At 39.4% G+C, this 19,951-nt stretch overlaps 1 protein-coding gene and 1 long non-coding RNA gene across 4 annotated transcripts in view; one reads left to right on the forward strand and one right to left on the reverse strand.

Annotated features, from left to right (window-relative positions):
- Window positions 1–56: 56 nt before the first annotated feature.
- On the reverse strand, window positions 57–19,859 carry LOC137860076 (uncharacterized). 2 transcript variants are annotated; one of them, XR_011098728.1, is made up of 6 exons: window positions 19,440–19,859; window positions 13,267–13,349; window positions 12,372–12,658; window positions 11,831–11,916; window positions 8,379–8,432; window positions 57–8,111 (listed from the first exon to the last, which is right to left on the reverse strand). It is a non-coding gene; the product is annotated as an uncharacterized lncRNA (long non-coding RNA). The 2 variants fall into 2 exon arrangements; XR_011098727.1 differs by having other exon boundaries at window positions 57–8,432.
- The window catches only part of CRB1 (crumbs cell polarity complex component 1), a 102,538-nt gene continuing 99,493 nt past the window's right edge, over window positions 16,907–19,951 (forward strand). For both annotated transcript variants that reach the window (XM_068689861.1, XM_068689860.1), the window contains exon 1: window positions 16,907–17,301. In XM_068689861.1, coding sequence (XP_068545962.1) covers window positions 17,226–17,301 — 76 coding nt within the window. In that variant the 5' untranslated portion in view covers window positions 16,907–17,225. The remainder of the gene's footprint in view (window positions 17,302–19,951) is intronic.

The following is a 19,951-nucleotide window of genomic DNA, read 5'->3' on the forward strand; positions in this document are numbered from 1 at the left end:
GTGCATAGCTTTCACATATTACTTTTTTTTTTTTTTTTTTCCCTCAATAAAAATTCTGAAAATTCCCACGCATTTTATTTACAGTCTACCATGATTTAACTACATTTCTCACTGTAACTACATTAAAATCACTATTTTAATTGTTTCAAGTACCTTCAATTGTCAGTTCTTCCAGTTAACTATTCCTGAAGAAAAAAAAAAAGGCATAGTTAATTAATAATAGAACGGTAAACACTACTATGATTTTGCTTTCACTGAAGGCAAAACTCTAATTAAGCCAGGTAAATTGCGTTCTTGGCTCTGTTTCCATAGCAAATACATATATTTATACTTCCAAACTGAGTGTGAGTTTTTCGTGAGTGAAGTATATGATGAAAGTACAACCTTGGTGAACACTACTGTGCCAGCAGGACTAACTAGAACAGGTTTGAGATGTGCATAGTTACAGAATCATAGCATCATTAAGGTTGGAAAAGACCTCCAAGGTCATCTGGTCCTACCATCACCCTACTAGTACTGTCATCCACTAAACCGTGTCCCTAAACATAGAATCATAGAAACACAAGGTTGGAAAGATCATTTAGTCCAACCATCCTCCTATCACCAATAATATCCACTAAATTACTAAATCATATCTCGTAGCACCTCATCCAGGTGCTTCTTGAACACGGTGAGGGACATTGACTCCACCACCTCCCTGGGCAGGCCATTCCAGTGCCTGACTACTCTTTGAGAGAAAAAGATTTTCCTGATACCAAATCTAAATCTTCCCAGGCCCAACTTGTCACCATTTCCTCGAGTCTTATCATTAGTTATCTGGGAGAAGAGACTGACCCCCTCCTTATCACAAACCTCCCTTCAGGAAGTACAGTGAGGTCTCCCCTGAGCCTCCTCTTCTCCAGACTAAACAATCCCAGTTCCCTCAGCCGCTCCTCATAAGACTTGTGCTCCAGACCCCTCACCAGTTTTGTTGCCCTTCTCTGGACATGCATGTCTTTCTTGTATTGAGGGGCCCAAAACTGAACACAGCACTCGAGGTGCGGCCTCACCAGAGCTAAGTACAGGGCGATGATCACCTCCCTGCTCCTGCTGGCTACGCTATTCCTGATACAAGTCAGGATGCCATTGGCTTTCTTGGCCACCTGGGCACACTGTCAGCTCATGTTCAGCATACATCAATGAACACTCCCAGATCCCTTTCCTCTTCATAGTCTTCTAGTCACTCTGCCCCAAGCCTATAGTGTTGCATGGGGTTGTCGTGGCCAAAGTGCACGACCAGGCACTTGGCCTTGTTGAACATGATCCCATTTGCCTCAGCCCAGCCTATCCAGATCCCTACTACCTCCCAACTTGGTGTCATCTGCAAACTTCCTGAGGGTACACTCAATCCTCTCATCCAGGTTTCAGTAAAGATTTTAAACAAAATAGGCCCCAGTACCGATCCCTGGGGGACACCACTTGTAACGGGACACCAGCTGGACTTAACTCCATTAACTACGGCCCTCCAGCCAGTTCTTTACCCAGAGAAGACTATACCTGTCCAGGCCACGGGCAGCCAGTTTCCCCAGGAGAATACTGTGGGAGTCTGTGTCAAAGGTTTTGCTGAAGTCTAAGTAGACTATATAAACAGCCTTTCCCTCATCTACCAGTCTGGTCACACAGTCATAGAAGGAGATGAGGTTGGACAAGCATGACCTGCCTTTCGTGAACCCATGCTAGCTGGGCCTGATCCCTTGGATGCTACGCAGATGTTGTGTGATCTCACCCAAAATGATTTGCTCCATAACGTTCCTTGGAACCGAGGTCAGGCTGACAGGCCTGTAGTTCTCTGGGTCCTCCGTATGGCCCTTCTTGTAGATGGGAGTCACATCAGCAAGCCTCCAATCCTTTGGGAACAGGTGATCCTAATTACTAGGTCCAACCTTTCCTTGAACACCTCCAGGAACAGTGACTGCACCACTTCCCTGGGCAACCCGTTCCAATGCCTGACTATTCTTTCTGAGAATAAATGTCTCCTAATTTATAACCTAAACCTCCCCTGATGCAACTTGAGGCCATTCCCTCTAGTCCTATTGACAGTTACCAGTGAGAAGAGGCCAACCCCCATCTCCTCACACCTTCCTTTCAGATAGTTGTGGAGAGCAATAAGGTCTTCCCTGAGCCTCCTCTTCTCCAGACTAAACAATCCCAGTTCCCTCAGCCGCCCCTCACAGGACTTGTGCTCCAGGCCCTTCACCAGCTTTGTAGCCCTACTCTGGACACGCTCCATGGCCTCAATGTCCTTCTTGTATTGAGGGGCCCAGAACTGACACAGCGCTCAAGGTGCGGCCTCACCAGAGCAGAGTACAGGGGAACGATCACCTCCCTGGCCCTGCTGGATGTCCCTGATACAAGCCAGTATGCCATTGGCCTTCTTGGCCACCTGGGCACACTGCTGGCTCATGTTCAGGTGAGCATCGATTAGCACCCTCAGATGCTTTTCCTCTGCACAGCTTTCCAGCCACTCTGCCCCAAGCCTGTAATGTTGGTGTCATCTGTAAACTTACTGAGGGTGCACTCAATTCCCTCAACCAAATCATCAGTAAAGATATTAAAGAGGATGGGCCCCAACACCAACCCCTGGGGAACACCACTGGTGACTGGTCGCCAGCTGGATTTCACTCCATTCACCACCACTGTCTGGGCCTGGCCATCTAGAGAGTTTTTAACCCAGCAAAGAGTGTACCTGTCCAAGTCATGGGCTGCCAGCTTCTCCAGGAGAATACCATGGGAGACTGCGTCAAAGGCGACTAGACTTGCTAAAGTCTAGGTAGACTATGTCAACAGCCTCATCCAGGACTTACCTTTTGTGAATCCATGTTGACCGGGTCTGATCACACCTATGTATGCTGTGTGATTGCATTCAAGATGACCTGCTCCATCACCCTTCCTGTCACCGAGGTCAGGCTGACAGGCCAGTAGTTCCCTGGGTCCTCCTTATGACCCTTCTGACAGATCGGTGTCACATTAGCAAGTCTCCAGTCAGGAGAGGCTCCAGATGACCATGACCATGGATGATGGAAAGCAGCCCAGCAATCGCATCCACCAACTCCCTCAGCACTCTTGGATGGATCCCATCTGGCCCCATGGACTTGTGACAGTTCAGGTGGAGCAGTAGGTCTGTAACTGTTTCTACCTGAATTGCGGGGCGGTTATGCTCCTTGTCCCAGACTTCCAGGTCAGGTGGATGAATACCCTGAAGATAAGTGTGCCCAGTAGCAGGATTCAGTTATTTTTCAGTGTGTAACTACGATATTGTGATAGACCAGAATTTTCCATACCTGTTGGCTGGCAATATTTTTTTTTTCTTTCTTAGATTTAATCTTTCTGTACATACTAGGGATATGCTTCAAGGACATAAAGTTGAATTGTTAGTGGAAACCCTTTACATTAGTGCTCCCATTTAAAAACAAAAGCAGTACCAGGCCTCAGAGGTAAACATGAAGAATTATGGCCAAATAAAAATATTCTGGGCATAATTTCTTCCAACTGCAGCATCCAGAGTTGACTTCCAATATCCACTTCAAAAACAGTAGAAGTTAGACTTCAGCTTTACAGCATGGACTTCGGCCCACAGTTAAAATTTTCTTCCCATTCCACTTTGAAATTTAAATTCAACCTCTTTGACCATATCATTCATTTCTCTGTTGCTATCCTCTAGATTTGTTTTTGTTCTTAGTTCTCTAGCTAATTACCTTTTCAGTTGTTCGTTGCTAATATTATTTACTCTGTGATGAGCACAGCAGTCTGCAAAGCATCCACATTTGTCCTCACTGTTGAAGTCTACAAGTTCAATGGGCATTTTGACTCTGCAAAATGCTACACAACACTTCTTCCTCCCTCCCCCATCCCCCCTTTTTGCTGTTTTATGTTACATGAAGGATTTAGTTCAAAGAAAATTATGCAATGCTAAGTGATCCATTACCATGACTGGCATCGCTACAATACAATAATTATCCTCCAGAAACAAAATGTCCTTGAACTCTTGGGTCATTATGGCTCTTTCAGCATTAATTCTTTTATAGTTAAAATGGTACAGGCAAAATTTAACAGTATTAATCCTTGTTGTTCCAAGATTTATGCATGCTGAATTTTCTTGCTCATTAATAGAATATCTGTCAGATAAAAAGGCTGACTTTTACGTTAACTAAACAGAAGTAGCATCAAAGAATAAGCACATGCTTATCTCCATGAGTCTGTGTAATTTACGAATACATCTGTTTAGGTTTTTCCAAGACAGTATATTTATCACAAATATTCTTGAAATGTTGGAAATTAGTAAGTGGCTTTTTGCAAGAGGGTTTGATGTCAGAGGAAGAAGTCCGTTTTGAAATACTTGTTCTTCAGTTCAAAATCTTCACTTCTAAGACATAGTGAAACTGTGACAAATATTTGAATATTTGAATCAAGTACAGTTTAAACAACAAGCACATAGGGTATAATCTCTGATCTTAAGCACGTAGCTGACAAAATAAAATTAAAGAGAGCATTCAAGTTTTAAGACCTAAGTAATCCCAATAAATTCCCCATATATTATTTAACACCTGTTGACTGTGAGTACCCAGTTGTACATCTAGTAGCATAAACAGTCTAAACTGCTGCTTTCACTTTGGCCACTACACTTGCCTAAGGCAAGTGCGTATTTCTGTAGGAAATTTAGCACTATTTTCCTCTAGGTTCACTGCCTATGACACTGCTGAAACATGATCCATACTGTCATTCAGAGTTTTTGTATCCCAGATGTGTTTGCTCCCTTCGTTTCAGCAGTAATGTGTGGGGGTACTGGGAACCCACAAAGCCTGTATTTCCTCTAGTCCAAGACTTTTCTGTATTTTATTGCCAGTCATCACATATACACAAATGTTTTAAATTAGTCTGTGAAGTGAAAGGGTTATAAGATTGTCTAGAGACTGCAACAAGTTTTGTAGCCAACAGTGCTGAATAAAGCTGGAAACACTGCCAAGAAATTCTTTCAAGTAGGCCATGAAAAGACCACCCCAGACTCTCAATCCAGGCCTCTGCGGAGCACTAATCAACCGGAGGCTTGTCATACTGTTATAGATGTTTGGCATGTGAATCCTGTTCATCAGGCTTCTCCTCTTGTCTCTGCCTTAAATTACAGCAACTAAAATATGTAGAGAAGAAGGTCCGATTCACTCTTACTCTATCCGCCCACCTCACTCCATCCAAGGAGCTTAACCCAGGGACGGGCAAGCACAGTACCTCTGCTTGGGCTCTCTCCAGTTTCTGCAGAGGAGAGGGACTTCATTCTCTACCATCCGGTATGGATTGAATAACAATGATGTTTGCCATTGCTGCCTTTTTTTCTGGGGAATTAAGCCAGCATGAACATTGCACATAGTTATACAGACCCCACAAAGCAGATTTCCTCCTGGAACTTCAATCCGGCACAGACCTTAGGTGAAATTAGAATTGGCAAGGGCAAGGAACAAGACGCCCAGAGGGGTCTGAATAAACAGAAGGTTTATTAGATCTGTACCAAAATGTTCCTCGGTACTAGGCTTGGTCTCAGCTTCCATTCAGAGCTCTGCTGTGGAAGAATGGTAACAGTGCAGATTGTTGCATGACTAGGACTCACCATCATCACTGCTGTGAAGTCCTGTAGCTCCACTGTCATTCACATGTAAGATTTGCATGAGGAGCCGTGGAACTGAGAATATCCAATGTCAACTCCCCGGAAAACTAAGCAGCAAACGACTGGATTCTAAGTCTACAAGAAAATTCATTGGCGTGCTATATTCCCTTTGCACTTTGAAAATACACCAGCTGGAGAAGTCCTGAGAGAAACTGCCTGTGTATATGGCTGCCAATGCTTGTGGCACTGCCATTTCTGCTTGCTCCACTAGTTCTCAACAGCCTAAGGGAAGGGAGGAGAGTGGAAGCTGAGTGAAAGAAAATGTGGGAGAAATACCCAGTGTTCTCTTCTGCTGATGGAGAAACTCAAGCATTGTTACAAAAATCAATATAAATGAAAGCATCTTTCTGATGCTGTGCAAAAAAAAAAAAAAAAAAAATGTAACAAGAATTTATATCAATTGCTTTGGACTGTGCTGTCAATAGAATGAATTAGACCTTTTGTGATAATACACTACTAGCATCAGAGGTATTTTCCTATAAGCAAGGCAAGAACTGGAGAAAAATGTAATGCTTTTAGTAGCTCAGATGGTGTATGTGACCATGTGAACTAAGAACAGACCAGCTTTGGGTACATGATCTCAAGAAGGGTTCATGTGCCCAAAATTATCTTTATTTTTCCAGTCACATCAGCTGGATTAATGGAAGGCATTGCTTCTGCCTATAAACCTTGCCTTGCTTATAGCTCTAGACTGTCACATCTGTAACAGTCCTATCAAATTTCCAGTGAAACAAGCACAACCAGACTTTCCTGTACAGAAATAATCTTGGCTCTCAAAAGTCCTTGTGTTATGAAAACGTATGTGGTAAACAGCTCGAAATGTTTTCTGTGTGTCTTACTTTGCTGCATTTCCATTGCCCTGCAAAACAAGAGACTTGTAAATGCCGCAGGAGCGCCCTGTGTGCTGAGGCCCTGTTAGGATACAAGAATTTAAATAATAAAGGGTAACAGAGAGCTGATGTCACTGTCACTTTTTTCATTCAACCAGAAACTAATTATCCCTAGCTGACAGCCCAATTAAATCATCGGACAGAGAGAAATGCCTGCTATCCTCCCCTAGAGTTTGGTAATTGGAGTATTATTGCAGTCAGGCCTGGTGCTGTTTGTTGGGCCACAGAATACAAGTCAGGGCCTTTCTAGACTCTCTCTCTCCATCCTGTTCATAAACATTGTTTTTCGTCCCTAAGAACAATAGCTGCATTTTGCTTTCAAAACATTAATTCTCTGTCATCACAGACACCTGAAGATCATTCTAGCACTTCACATTTACAGAGAGCATGAAGTTAGGAGTTCTGTCATGAAAGGCCTCAGGTGAAGGCCTTGTACTGATTTACCCTTAAGATCCTAGGTCTTTTATCTAGTACCCTTGCAAGGGTTGAGGGATTTTTCAATTCTTACATTACTTTGAAACTTGAGGGCATATTTGACTGTGTATTAGACTGATGTACTGAGGGGTTGAATAGTTTACTGTAAGGATTCAGCAGTGCAGAATGAATGAGGCATTGAGCGTGCCAAGGTCCATTCTTGTTCAGGTTAGCTCTGAGTCGTTGACCTCCAAGGGCCTAAGGAATGCATTGCTTCTAATGCCACAAAAAGGTACAGAACTTGTTCGTTTTGAATTACCAAGTCTATAATAAGCTTAATCTAGGGCCTTTTAAAATATTATAAGCAGTTGTGCTAATATAAAGTTCCACATGAGCTAAACACCCTGCATCTGTTACTCAATATCTGTTTTGCAGCAACATATCCAGATTATTTATGCCTGGACATAAATACCTTGTTGAATTACTTATAAAATAGTAATACTTTCCACAAAACAGCCATTTCACACAACTCTCCATACCATTAGAACTGAATTCCTTTGCTATATGTGTAACACAGCACTTCTGTTATACTATGAGAGCCAACTTACGGTGGCTTGATCTGGATGCAAGACGCTTTGTGGCATTTGAACCACGCAGTCACACAGTTGCACCACACTTAAACGATGCCCGTCAGAAAACAGAACTTCACATACAGGTTAAAATACATACAGATATAGACACATATGTAGAAATATATGTGTTCCATGTGCTCGGTATTTCTTCTTTAAGAGGAAAAAACCCTTCACTACTGAAGATGTTTTCAGCAATAAATTATAATGTATAGAAGTTCCTGAATGGGGTAAAAAAATCAGAGGAATGACAATAGCATTTTGTTAGAAGTTTAACATATGAAACCAATAAATTACCAACAGTATTCAAGGCTTTGCATCCTCTGATAATTCCCATTATGCAATTAAAAGGATGGCTAGGAGTAAAATGCAGTCCAATAGGCCTACCAGCTCAGTGTTTATCAAGGCTTTCCAGAGCTCTTCTCCTTTCCTTTGTGTTGAACCTTCACATGGTTACAGTTGTCAGGCAATCTGGACTCATCTCTGTTATAGAGGCATGGTGTTTCAAGGTGTAGAAGGAGATTAAAATGCTCTTCTGTGCTCTCCTTAATCACTATCCATGTAATTTGTAGGTGCTATTTGTTTTGAATTATAAAGCTAAATGTATAATCTACAAAATATATTCCCCCACCCCCCACAACACACAGTTCTAAAAGCCAGAAGGATATTTTAGGGTTATATGAGTGTTTTTATCTGTGCTTGTTCTGAGTCCATCTTACATATTCTATGATGTGTTGCCCATTTACTTACAGTCAGGATGAAAGGATGTCGTTATGAAGCTTACAGCTTGTATTACTCTGCTCACTATAAGAAAAAAACATGACATAATGAACATGTTACATCTATTTCTGAAGTATCACTATGGTATAAATTTCAGAACCACCTTTTATTTTAGGTGGTACATATTATATGATTTCTTAATGTATTTGAACAGTAATTACAATCTTTTTTTTTTTTCTGTTTCTAAGAAAATATAATTCTGATATCAAGAGGCAGAACACAAATAAATAAATTATGCTTTGAGGCTGGCTGCTGCTAAAAACCTGAAGCAAGACAAGCCTGCTTTCAGTCAAATAAAGCAGTAGTTACCATATACATTGTGCAAGCATGCAGCATAGAAGAAAACTGTTTAACTAAAAATAACTGGAAATACAGAATTAATTCTGCTCAGCTAGTGATCCAATACGTATCAATAGCCAAAGAAGCTTGTATAAGAAATCGCTACAGGAAAGGTATTAAAAAAAATCATATTAACCAAAAATAAAAAATAAAATAAATGACAACTGAATTAGTAAAAGGCTAGTATAAATGCAACAGCAGGATGTCTTCCTGTAGTCATTCCAAAGTAAGTGCAACACTTAAAATAATCCTGAAATAATCAATTTGTAAAAATGACCTTAAAAATTAAAGTCATTGTTATGAGGTGATTATTACGGGATTATTACTTTTTTATATAAAAGATATATACATATAAAATAAACAATGACCAACACAGCAAAGCAAGCAAGCAAACAAAAAAAAACCACCACCACCACCAAAAAAAAACAAAACAAAACAAAACAAAAAACTTGCTGCCTGGGGTATTACTGGACCTAAAACCATTTCAGTAAATTCTTACATTCAGGGTAGTTGTACATGTCTCTTTTGCTATGGCTACCTATTTTCCCAAGATTGATGTTATTGCATTTTAGCAAGTATACTTTTTCAGGAAAAATAGCTGAAGGGGAGAACCAGTTCTTAGTTTTATTTTATTAGACAAAATTCAGAGCCCCTATAGCACTTCTAAACCAAAGGCTAGCAGAGTTTCTTCTGGAGGAGTCACATTCTCTCAGATCCTTTTCTACTGCAGAACTTTTTGTGACATCTGTTAAGCGCAGTGCAGTTTCACTGGTCTCATCCACAATGACTGTGGATGCTCTGTTGCAAATGGTGGTGAAAGGGCTGACATATCTGGATGCCTTTCATAAAGGCCCACAGGCGGTGCCTTTCCTCTTAGGAGCATTTTTGAAATTCTGCTTACATTGGTGCCCTTTATTTGAATCAAGACAGGTAGAAGAGACTTCAAAGGAATCTAGGAGTGAGAATGCTTTTCTTTCTTACTGAAACTATTTTCCTGTTGCCAACCTAAACCAAAGATTGAAATCTTTAATATTTATTACCTTGAAAATATTTGATATAAGAAGTGGCTTGGATTAGTTGAAAGGCTTGTCTGAAGGAATCTTAATATAGTTTTCAAACTTTTGAAAAAACTTCAGAAGTTATTTTACTTGTCCATGGGGGAAAAAAAAATGAGCAAGAAGGTTATACATTTTTAAATTGTGAAAACATTTTTTCTCAGCAATTTTTAAATAAAAGGCCATTTAAAAAAACAAACAAACAAACAAACAAACACCTCTTCCATCTAAAAGACTCCAGAAATTCAAAGACTGACATGTTAAGAGAAATGACGATCCGTGTTCATATTCCTTCACAGTGCTTGGAAAACACCTCTCACATTTGCAGTGACATACAGTCCAAAACACTTGTGCTTATCTTTCCGCATGATAAATGTGAGTGGATACGTTTTTCTAATTGTTAAGGAAATTGCAAGACTTCCATCAAGTTTGCCCAGATAAAAAGGTTTTCCTCCTGTCTTGAATTACAAGTACAACACCTACTGTCAAAATCAGCAGGGACTTCCGACAGGTAAAAGGGTATGGCCCTAAATAAATGCCAAAATTGTTACAGAATCAGAGTAAGCGGCCAAAAATGGTGCAATTTGTTAGACTAGTGGTCTTCATAACTGCTAATATAATGTATAGCAAGTACAGTAACTTCTGCCTGCACAGTCCTCAAAAAGTTAATTCCATTTCCTGGCCAGTTAGTCAGTTCTGATTATCCTATCAAAATGAAAGTTGTGGTAATAATATAAGTTACTGGTTTCCTGCCTTTTTTAAAGAGTATGTTACATTAGGACGTTTTTAATAATCTACTTTGTTAAATTAATTCTGAAGTCTGACTTCGCTGCTGTAGGAATGGGCATGGTCAAGGTTTGCATGGGTTGAGTAGATTAGCTGAGGACCTGTAGCAAAAGTCCTTCCAAAGTCCTGGTGGGGATGGGAGGTTTCACTCCACACTCTGCTACACCAGTGGGTTGGTCAAGTCCTTTACTCTGTGTGGCTGAATGCTAGGAGGAAGTCTTACCCTACTGGCATGAGGAACATGTATGGACAGTGTCCACTGTGAGGAATTCTTGTTTACTGCTGCTAGCATGCCTGTTCCCATAGGTGCTTCTACATGGAACAAAACATTTAGTGTATAGTCAAGGTATTAGATGCAGTTTCTGATGGCACAATGGTATTTCTGTGATAGCACTAACTACCTTAGAACTGCAGGCTTAGAAACACTTGTACCCCAGTATCTCAGGGGCCCAGATTTAGAAGTCCAAGTCCCACAAAACAGCGCCTGAGGAATATAGTTGCTAAAGTTCAAATTTGGGTGCTAAGACAAAATGAAATCTCAGCAGCTGCCTGTGCACAACCACAGTCACCAAGGTTTTCACTGTATTGGAGGAAGATGCTATAAAAATGTCTTATTTTACCAAAAGAAATCTTGATACCTAGGAAAATAGAAAGGGCTTTCTGAAATTCAACATGTGCAAAGATCTCCACATACCCACACGCAGAATCTAAGATGCAGTTAAGCTGTCAAATTCAGCAACAAACCACCTGATGATGTAAGGGGGCCCCTGGATACTACCAGAACACAAAGGAATTATAACTGCAATGACCGTTCTTTCCCCCCTCTCACACCCAACGTGATGCTTAGAGATACTGTGCCATCTCCATCCAGGGGACATTTCACTGGCATGGGAACAGGGTGACAGCACGTCAACATGGATGTCATTGTCACTGAAGTCAGTATCACTCCCAGTGAATAAAATAGGTGTGAAATATTCTAAATCAACACAAGTTTGGAAGCCAGAATATTTCATTTTACCTTGTGAACAATATAATTCAAACTGACAATCTTTCAGGACGCAGTTTGATACAAAACTGCAGCCTATAAGAAATGCACTGGCATTAAGATGAATGCTGTCTTAACCGATACTTAGTGGGAACTTGATATCCCTTTGAGGCACTTACTATTACCTATTGTTCCCATAATATTATCTAATACTGTAGCACAGAGACCAACATTTCCAAGAGGAATTTAATACTTGCCAAGACCCATGCTGAGACACTTCAGAGATGCCTGCAGGGAATTTTTGCTTTGCACTTCCTGGAAGTCACATCCTTCAACTGGAAACCTGTAAATTAAAGAGCCCCAGATCATCAGATGCTTTTCAAAACCTTGTCACAAGTAGTCAATACAATGACTGAAATAAAATAAATAAATAAATAAATAAATAAATAAAGTGGTATTAGAGATCAGGAAAAAATTAGAAAATTCTCTATTTACCTTTTACAAATATTACTCTTTAATGAGTACTATGAGTACTGTGGCAAATTACAATACCTCAATGATTTATTACTGCCAACAAATGTGGTTTGCCTCACCTGTCAGCACAGTGCTGACAGGCTGAACTGGGGAAAGAATTGGTTTCCTGGCCCCCAGCCCAGTGATCTGCTCATGAAGGAAGGAGGATGCCAGTTTTCTCAATGCGGGATATTTCCTAAGACCAAAATTTCTATTACAGTTTTAGTTACATCTCCTACTTCTCAGCCTCACCATACAATTTTAGTTCTCATCTATAGCATTTACCTGATGTACAGTGTTTACATGTCCAATGTGCATTAAAATCAAGGCATCTTGATCAGTCATCCTGGCTTCTTGATTCTCATTTTTTCTCCTCCTCTCCACCACTGCCTGATGGAGTCTGAATTCCTTCAGGAGCAGCTTAGTATTGATCAGGGGAAGCAATGCAGCACACTAGCTCAAATTATCTTCTAAACACCTTTGAAAATGTTTCTTGCCTGTACAATTATCCCTTCTGACACAGACACATTTTTCAATTTAATTCCAATTCTTACAGTATGAATTATCTCATTCTGAAGGAAAAAAAAAAAAAGAATTAGAAGAGGATTTTTAAGTCTGTTATTGTGTATATTCTGCTGAAGCGGAAAGCATAGATGTAAAACCTAAATTTACAATCCATTTAGCACTTAATGTATCAGTGCTGTTGTAAAAACCCTATGTGTCTCATTTTATCAAGCACTCGTGTGACCTTGACACTCACAGGAAGATTATTGGTACACAGAAACTTCCTGATTAGATGGTTCGTTAGCAGCCAGGTACAGAATACTAATTGCAAATTTTCATCTACATTGACAAGGCCTGACCTATAATTCATCTGGCAGTGGAATTGCTTCATTGGTGTTATCAACCACACACTATACAATAAAAAGATGTTATTTTCCAAATTTCAGAGATAACGATCAGGTAATTAAATCACACGCTGCTGAGTTCTGCAAGTCCCAGAGGAATCCTGCAGTACCTCACAGAGGCAGTTTGTTTGGCTAAACATAAAATACTCAGGAGAGACTTTGTATGAAAGAAAAAAAAACAAAAAAAAAACAAAAACAATTCAAACACCTTTCCATAAATACAATGATTGAACAGTGTGCACCTGAAGAAGTGACTGACCACAGGCACTTACCAGCTGCTATCAACCGTGGCCTGAAATTCTTGTAGTTGAATACATGGTTGGAAGCAGTGCCTGGATCATCGCTCCTGCCGTTTCTGTTACACCCAAAAGAAGATACATTAGAGTGAATAAAAAGAAGATACATTTGAGTGAATAAAAAGAAGATACATTTGAGTGAATAAACGTGATGCTTCTGTAATCATACATTTTAAAATACAACCCTTTAGTTTCATAAATCCATTTATAATCTGCAGATCGATAAAACTGAAAGCCCATGCTCTATCTATGTCTTTCACAAGAGCGTGTTCTGCTTTGAATTGCTACTCAGACTGAAGGAGGGAAAAAAATTCAAAGCAAGAATTCAAAGGGAGAAGACAAAAATAATTGTACATATTAATAGCAATGAAAAGTAAGCTTAAACATAATATTTGCAGACTAACAATATAATAAAATACTTATCAGTGCATAAGCACAAACCAAGTGAATTTCTTATTATCTCTTAAAGGCAGTTAACTTTGCAAGTGTGGTATGAAATCAATGTACATACAGTTGATCTTGTTGCAAGGTGCCTAGTTAAAATGCAAATAGATTATAGCAGTTTTGTTAATGAAATAAACAATTTGCTGTTACAAAACAATTCTCTATCCACAAGACCATTTACATGTTGGTTTGCCCATTCATAATTATCCAAAGAACTCCAACCAAAAATAATGCTATGTATATTAAAAAGGGCATGAGTATCATGAACAGGAAGATGATCTGGTCAAATCCTTCGTTTTTGCAAGCTCCATCATCTGGAGTTTCCAATAAATACTTCAGAAATGTATTCTAACACCCCACACAAGATGACAATATAGATACATGCTCTTACGTTCATGCGGAGAGCACCTGCATTTCACTGGGGATAAGTAAAGTATCTTTCTACTGCTGTTCTCTTAAAATGTATGGTTTAGAATTAACCTGCTGTGATGTACTTTAGCTGCAGCTACAATTATACAGATCAAATCCTCCTCATCTTTCTGATACGAGCTTCAAAGCAGCTTTCCAGATGTGTTTATCTGACTTCAACAGGACAGTTTGCATGAGTGAACCAGCACACATCTCCAGAACGTGCAGGATGAGATGTCTCCTAGTAGTTAGAAGGCCCAAGGGTGGCATGGCTGAGTGACTCCATGCCCTCATGCTCCATAGGCTTTTCATAAAATGCAATTCTACTAACGGTGAATAGTGGCACATAACCATGATGAAATTTGGCAAGCACCTAACAGAAGATAAAAAGAAAAGGAAAAAATAAAAGAGCATGGCTGAATGCTAGCAAGAAAAAAAAAAAAAAAAAGAACCTCAGAAAAACAAGCAGTGTATAATAAAACCAGAAGTTTTCTGCATTAGGAATGCAAAGTTAGGGATTGATCTAAAATAGGCTGGAGCTCGTACAGAAAAAACAAAAACAAAAAAACTAATGCTATATTTAGAGAACAGAGAATCACAGGATTATATGGGTGGGAAGAGACTTCCAGAGGTCCCTAGTCCAACCACTTGCTCAAAGCAGGTCCAGCTTGAGCACACTGCCCAGGACCTTATCCAGCTGAGTTTTGCATATTCACAACCTCTCTAGGCAATATCAATATCTTCATCACTGCTCCACGCTTCCATGAAATCACCCACCTGCTTCCAACCAGTGTTTTAATTATCATTGACAAAACAAAACATCTTTTTAATAAAAGTTTCAGGTTAGTCAGCAACAAACCATTTGTAAACTGTGTGAACACATTGCCTACTTTCAAGGGAATTATACACTTAATGTGGGTTATTTAACTGCAGTAGTTTCTGTTTATTTTACAATCTAGATTAAAAACATCGTAGCATTTTACAGACTAGAAAAAAGATCAATTACTTAAGAAAATCACCTATAGTTCTATTTGACCTAGAAGGCACAGAATGGTGTTAGTAAAAATTGCACTTTAAATTGGAGCAACACCAGTCTCACTGCCTATAGCTGGCAGCAAAAGATTTTGGGTGATGAAGTTGGCTGGCCAGAGATGCAGTAAAATATTTTAGAAGACATTACACTGACCAGTATAGTCTGATACCATACCACATTGTAATTATTGCAAAGAAGCAATAGGAACAGAAAGGGCAGCACTTAGGTGAATGAAAATGGCAACACCAGCCCTTTTCCCTGAGAAAGTGACATAGTCTCTTACTTGTATGACTGCAGAATTTCATCAAAGCTAAACTGTACTGAGAAAGAAATTGAAAGAATTGAAATTACATTCAGATGTTACGTTTCACTGTGTACAGATGATGTTCAGAATATCAGTACTGTGGAAAGTCAAACCCTCTCCTGTCAGCAACTTCTAGGAACTGGAGCTATGATAAATTAATTTAGTTTGCTCACCATTAAATTCTGGGATATGCATAGCGCACGAGGAAGAAGAAACATTTGAAATAGGTATTGTGAAACACAGATTTAAGTTTCAAAAAGGATGAAAAAGCAGCTCTTCTGGGCATCTAGTTTGGCTATCCTATAAGCAACCCAATTTTAAGAACTTTCAGAAGACCTGGGATTTGTTCATACGCTTTGGTCTGGAAAGACGTGGCACAAGGTTACTGAGCAGCAACTGTGCATGAACAACATGGGAATGAAAGAAGGGTCTTGAAACAGGGAAAGTTTTAAAACTATTCAGTTCACTGAGCTGAAAGAGTGGATGTGAAAGTACCTACCCATTACAAACAACTGCCATAAACTGTCTGAGCATTGTGTGTTTCATGGTATGATAACACAGCGATGGCCAAGCAGATTTTTGTTTTTTGGGGGGCTCGGAAATACCTGGTCTCTGCACAGTGGCAAGGAGAGCAAGCAGGAAGCACTGAGGGCCAAAGGCCAGAAAGGCATGTAGAAGTGAAGATAGTAGAAAGAGGAGAGGGAAGTCATCTCTTGGCCTGAATTATGCTACTGCGATGGTTTTCATGGCATAATATATGGTAAACATGCATGCTGAACAACACATGGGCTTGTAGGGTACCAGAAGACTAAAGTTTCTATTAGGGTTGTAGCATATGAAAGTGGCTGCTAGGGCTGTCATCATCTTCCTTCCCCTCCTCTTCTGCTTGGCTAGGACAAGGATTTAAGATCTGTAAACAAAGGTGCAATCAACTGATGAGTCTGAATCTGCAAATGAAAGGTCCTCCCAGCTTCAAAGTTACAACTAATGGACCTGTCCTGATGAAGGGCCTGTACCAGCTCCCAGTTGCTATCCCCTTAAAAAATAAAAATGGCAAAAGTAAATAAAACAAGTGGAAAAAAAAAAAAAAACAAACAAAAAAACAAGCAACAAAATCCCAAACCAACAAAACGAAACAAAAAGATTCTGGCAGAGAATCAGCTAATATCTAACTGGGAAAAAAAAAAAAAAAAAAAAAAGAAAGAAAGAAAGAAAGAAAAAGACTGAATATGGGATAGTTTAATCTTCATGTACTAATGGGGTTATGATACATAAAAATGCAAAAAGCATGAGGTGTTTATTAGGTGGCTTTATGCAAAAAAAGCATAAAGTGTTTACACAATCAGAAGACGTAATGGAGCTGTAATAAAAGATAACGCATGCTGAAAGATTAAAAGAGCCCTGTGCATCATCTGCTGTGCTGTGTCAGCCAGACGCGCTGCACCGTTCATGACACTCCAGCAGCAGAAAGCTGGGGAAAGACTCCAGTCCAGTTCACAGACAAATCTGCACCAGGTTTGAAAAATCACTCAGACCTGCTGAAGTAAAACCTTAACAACAACTGCCTTCTGAAGCAAAGTCCGTAGGTTTGCAGGGAACGGACCGACGAGGGTCACAGGCAAAGATGGGTTACAGTGGGCTCAGTGCCTTTGGTAGTACCTTGCTTTCAGCGATGAGGAGAAAGCAGTGAGGATCAGCATCAGCCCTCTGGAGAACAGACAACTCGGTGGAGGATGTCCTATCAAGATGAATATGGCTCATTCAAGAATTAACTCTCTACTATTCTTCTACCTCAGTTTTTTGCTGCTCATCCATTTAAAAAGTAAGATTTGTTCTTTTTCTTACTGTTCTGACATGTCCTCTGGGTAGATTTGCTAGGCGTGCACTTCCAGCAGGAAGCTTGTGTTGTCAGAAGGCTTTAAAAATTTGATGGAGATGCCTAAAAAGATTTGGTCCAAGAAACTAAGTTGTATAAACTCATTGCGTGATAGCTTTCCTGATCTTCACACTTAAACTTTTTTCTTAAATGAAGAATGAAAACATTTTAAATACTTTGCTTCACATATTGAAAGTACAGCAATAAAGCGTTCCGATAAAATTCTAGCATGTTGATACCATTCATCCAGTAAATTCAAACTTAACTCTTTAAAATAAAAGTATTTTGCTAAAACTGTACAAGCTGTGTGTTTTAGCAGCACCCATTGCTTTATTATATAACCTTTCTCTTAGCTTTTTAATTAAAATCTCTCCAGAAATCAGTTATTAAACAACTGATATTTGGGGTACTAAATATGTCCATTATAAGAGAGTATAAAAGTCCAACTATTTTTAATAGAAAAAAATATTTACAGCAAACTTTCACATAAACAGAAGTATGCAAAGTGTTGGAAGTCACAATGGGTTTCCTTGACAATTTTGTCAGATGGCTGAGAGTAAATCCAAGCCAAGGAGGCTAAGTGGCCTCAGCTGGCGAGGCTGATGTATGTTTATGAAAAGCAGTAGCTCTTAAACATGCTTAAAATGAAGACAGGCAGGATGTGTGTCTGTCGGAGGAGGCTGTTTGATTTGCGTATGTTGAATGTGAATTGCAGTAAGACAAAGCTTTGAGCAGCTGCCATTAAACAAGAAGACTTGGCATTAGCGTGTGGTGTTGTGTAATCTGGGTCACCTTCTGTTGCTGCATCACTCAAATTGTTACTTGGACAGTTTACATCCCAAACTAAATTAAAGACTGAAAAGCAATCAGATGCAGTTAGATCAACTGGCACTGAAAAAATACCTACTTTGAAATGCAGGAAAAAGGACATACAGGATGTAAAAAATCCAGTTTTATCCTTGCAGTTTTCTTTGTCAGGGATCTATTGATGTGAATCAGCAAAGCCAAAATGTTCTGAATTATCTCACAACAGGACTTTCTAGGAAAAGAGAGAATAAACCTTCCACTTTCAAAAAGTGGTTTTTAAAATCTGAGCACAGGAGGATGAACAACCAGAAAGTCTGAGACAGAATCTGCTGTCTAATTAAAAGGAAGTAACAGGAATGGCAATAATTAAGAAAACTCATTTATAAACCAGGCATGCAATTTAGAACAAACCACAAATGCTGCAGGGATGGAGGTAACAAATCAGCTGTTTATAAAATTGAAACAGTCACACTGAAAACATCACACACAAAGAAAGCATTGCTGGGATGTAAATGAGAAAAAAGCCTCCCAAATATCAGTAAAAAAAAAAAAAAAAAGATTAACTACAGGTTTTGGCTTGGACTTTGGCTGAGCTTTGCTTAGCATAGGATATCAAAGGAAAGAAAACTAGTCATATGTCATCTTGTGTCTTTTCCTTAACATAAAAGCTGGCTAGGGTGACATTTCAGATGTGGCATGAGTTTTTTTTCTCTGGGATATGGCCATATGGCCGGTCTCAGGCTAGAGGCTTTTCAGTCGTGGAGGACTTGCTTTTCCCCAGGTAGATTTGTGGTTGTTACAAATTGATATAATACAAATTGATATACCAGCGTGCAAAACCTACAGCAGGAGCCAGAATCAGGCTCTGGAGCATCTATCCGTGCACTGTACGTGATAATTGTGGGGGTATTTTCTCTCAAGAAAGTCTGTATGCCACCCAAAACTGCTGAGAACTTCTGTTAATAAAAATTGAACTGTGAACAGGTAAAGCAGGTCGATGCAGAAGAACTGACAGCAATTACTGACTGACTTCCTTATTTAAAAATTAAAGCTGAGAATGACCAAGAGCAAAAATCAGAGAATAAAGCAGAACAGAGATGATTTCCAACGTGTGTAAACATTATATCAACCAGGGTTGTTTTTAAGTCAATTGAGTAGACTTGTCTTTCCCCAAAATATTCTAATCATAGATACTACTTAAAGTCTATCAGAATTATTTACTCTAAACAACTCAGTAAATACATAGTATTTAGAAGACAAGTTTTCCTGAAGCATACCTGCTTATAATGTTTCTTCCTGCTCATCCTTTCTCCTGAGGCGCACAGTGGTATGCTTGATTGAGAAGTGGGGGACATACACGTGGGACACTACAGGATATAGCGAGACATAGATGATACACCACAGAACAGTAGATCCTTTAAGAAAAGTTGCAGTTAAATTAAAGCATTTTGCAGGAAAATTGTTCCATAAGTATTCTAATATAGCATAAAAGTAATAGGTTGAACTAAAGAAACTTTAACAAATTGTTCAAAAATAATTGTGTTCCCTCCTATTTGTAGAACAGTTAGTTCATATGTACTTGGGGGAGATAATGAAATACTATTCTTTAATTTCTGTACCATACTAAGAATTAAACTGGTGGTAAGCTTTTATTAAAAATCTTCTGGCTGTACATAAAGCTTCTATAAAGGTGGAAGTATTATAGAACAGTCCTGTCACTTGTGGCTCCTTTTGAAAACACAGGATGTGTAAAACTGAGTCTTTACATTTTTTGTAGCTATTAATACTA

The sequence above is a fragment of the Anas acuta genome, chromosome 8 (assembly GCF_963932015.1).
Source record: "Anas acuta chromosome 8, bAnaAcu1.1, whole genome shotgun sequence".
Taxonomy (NCBI): domain Eukaryota; kingdom Metazoa; phylum Chordata; class Aves; order Anseriformes; family Anatidae; genus Anas; species Anas acuta.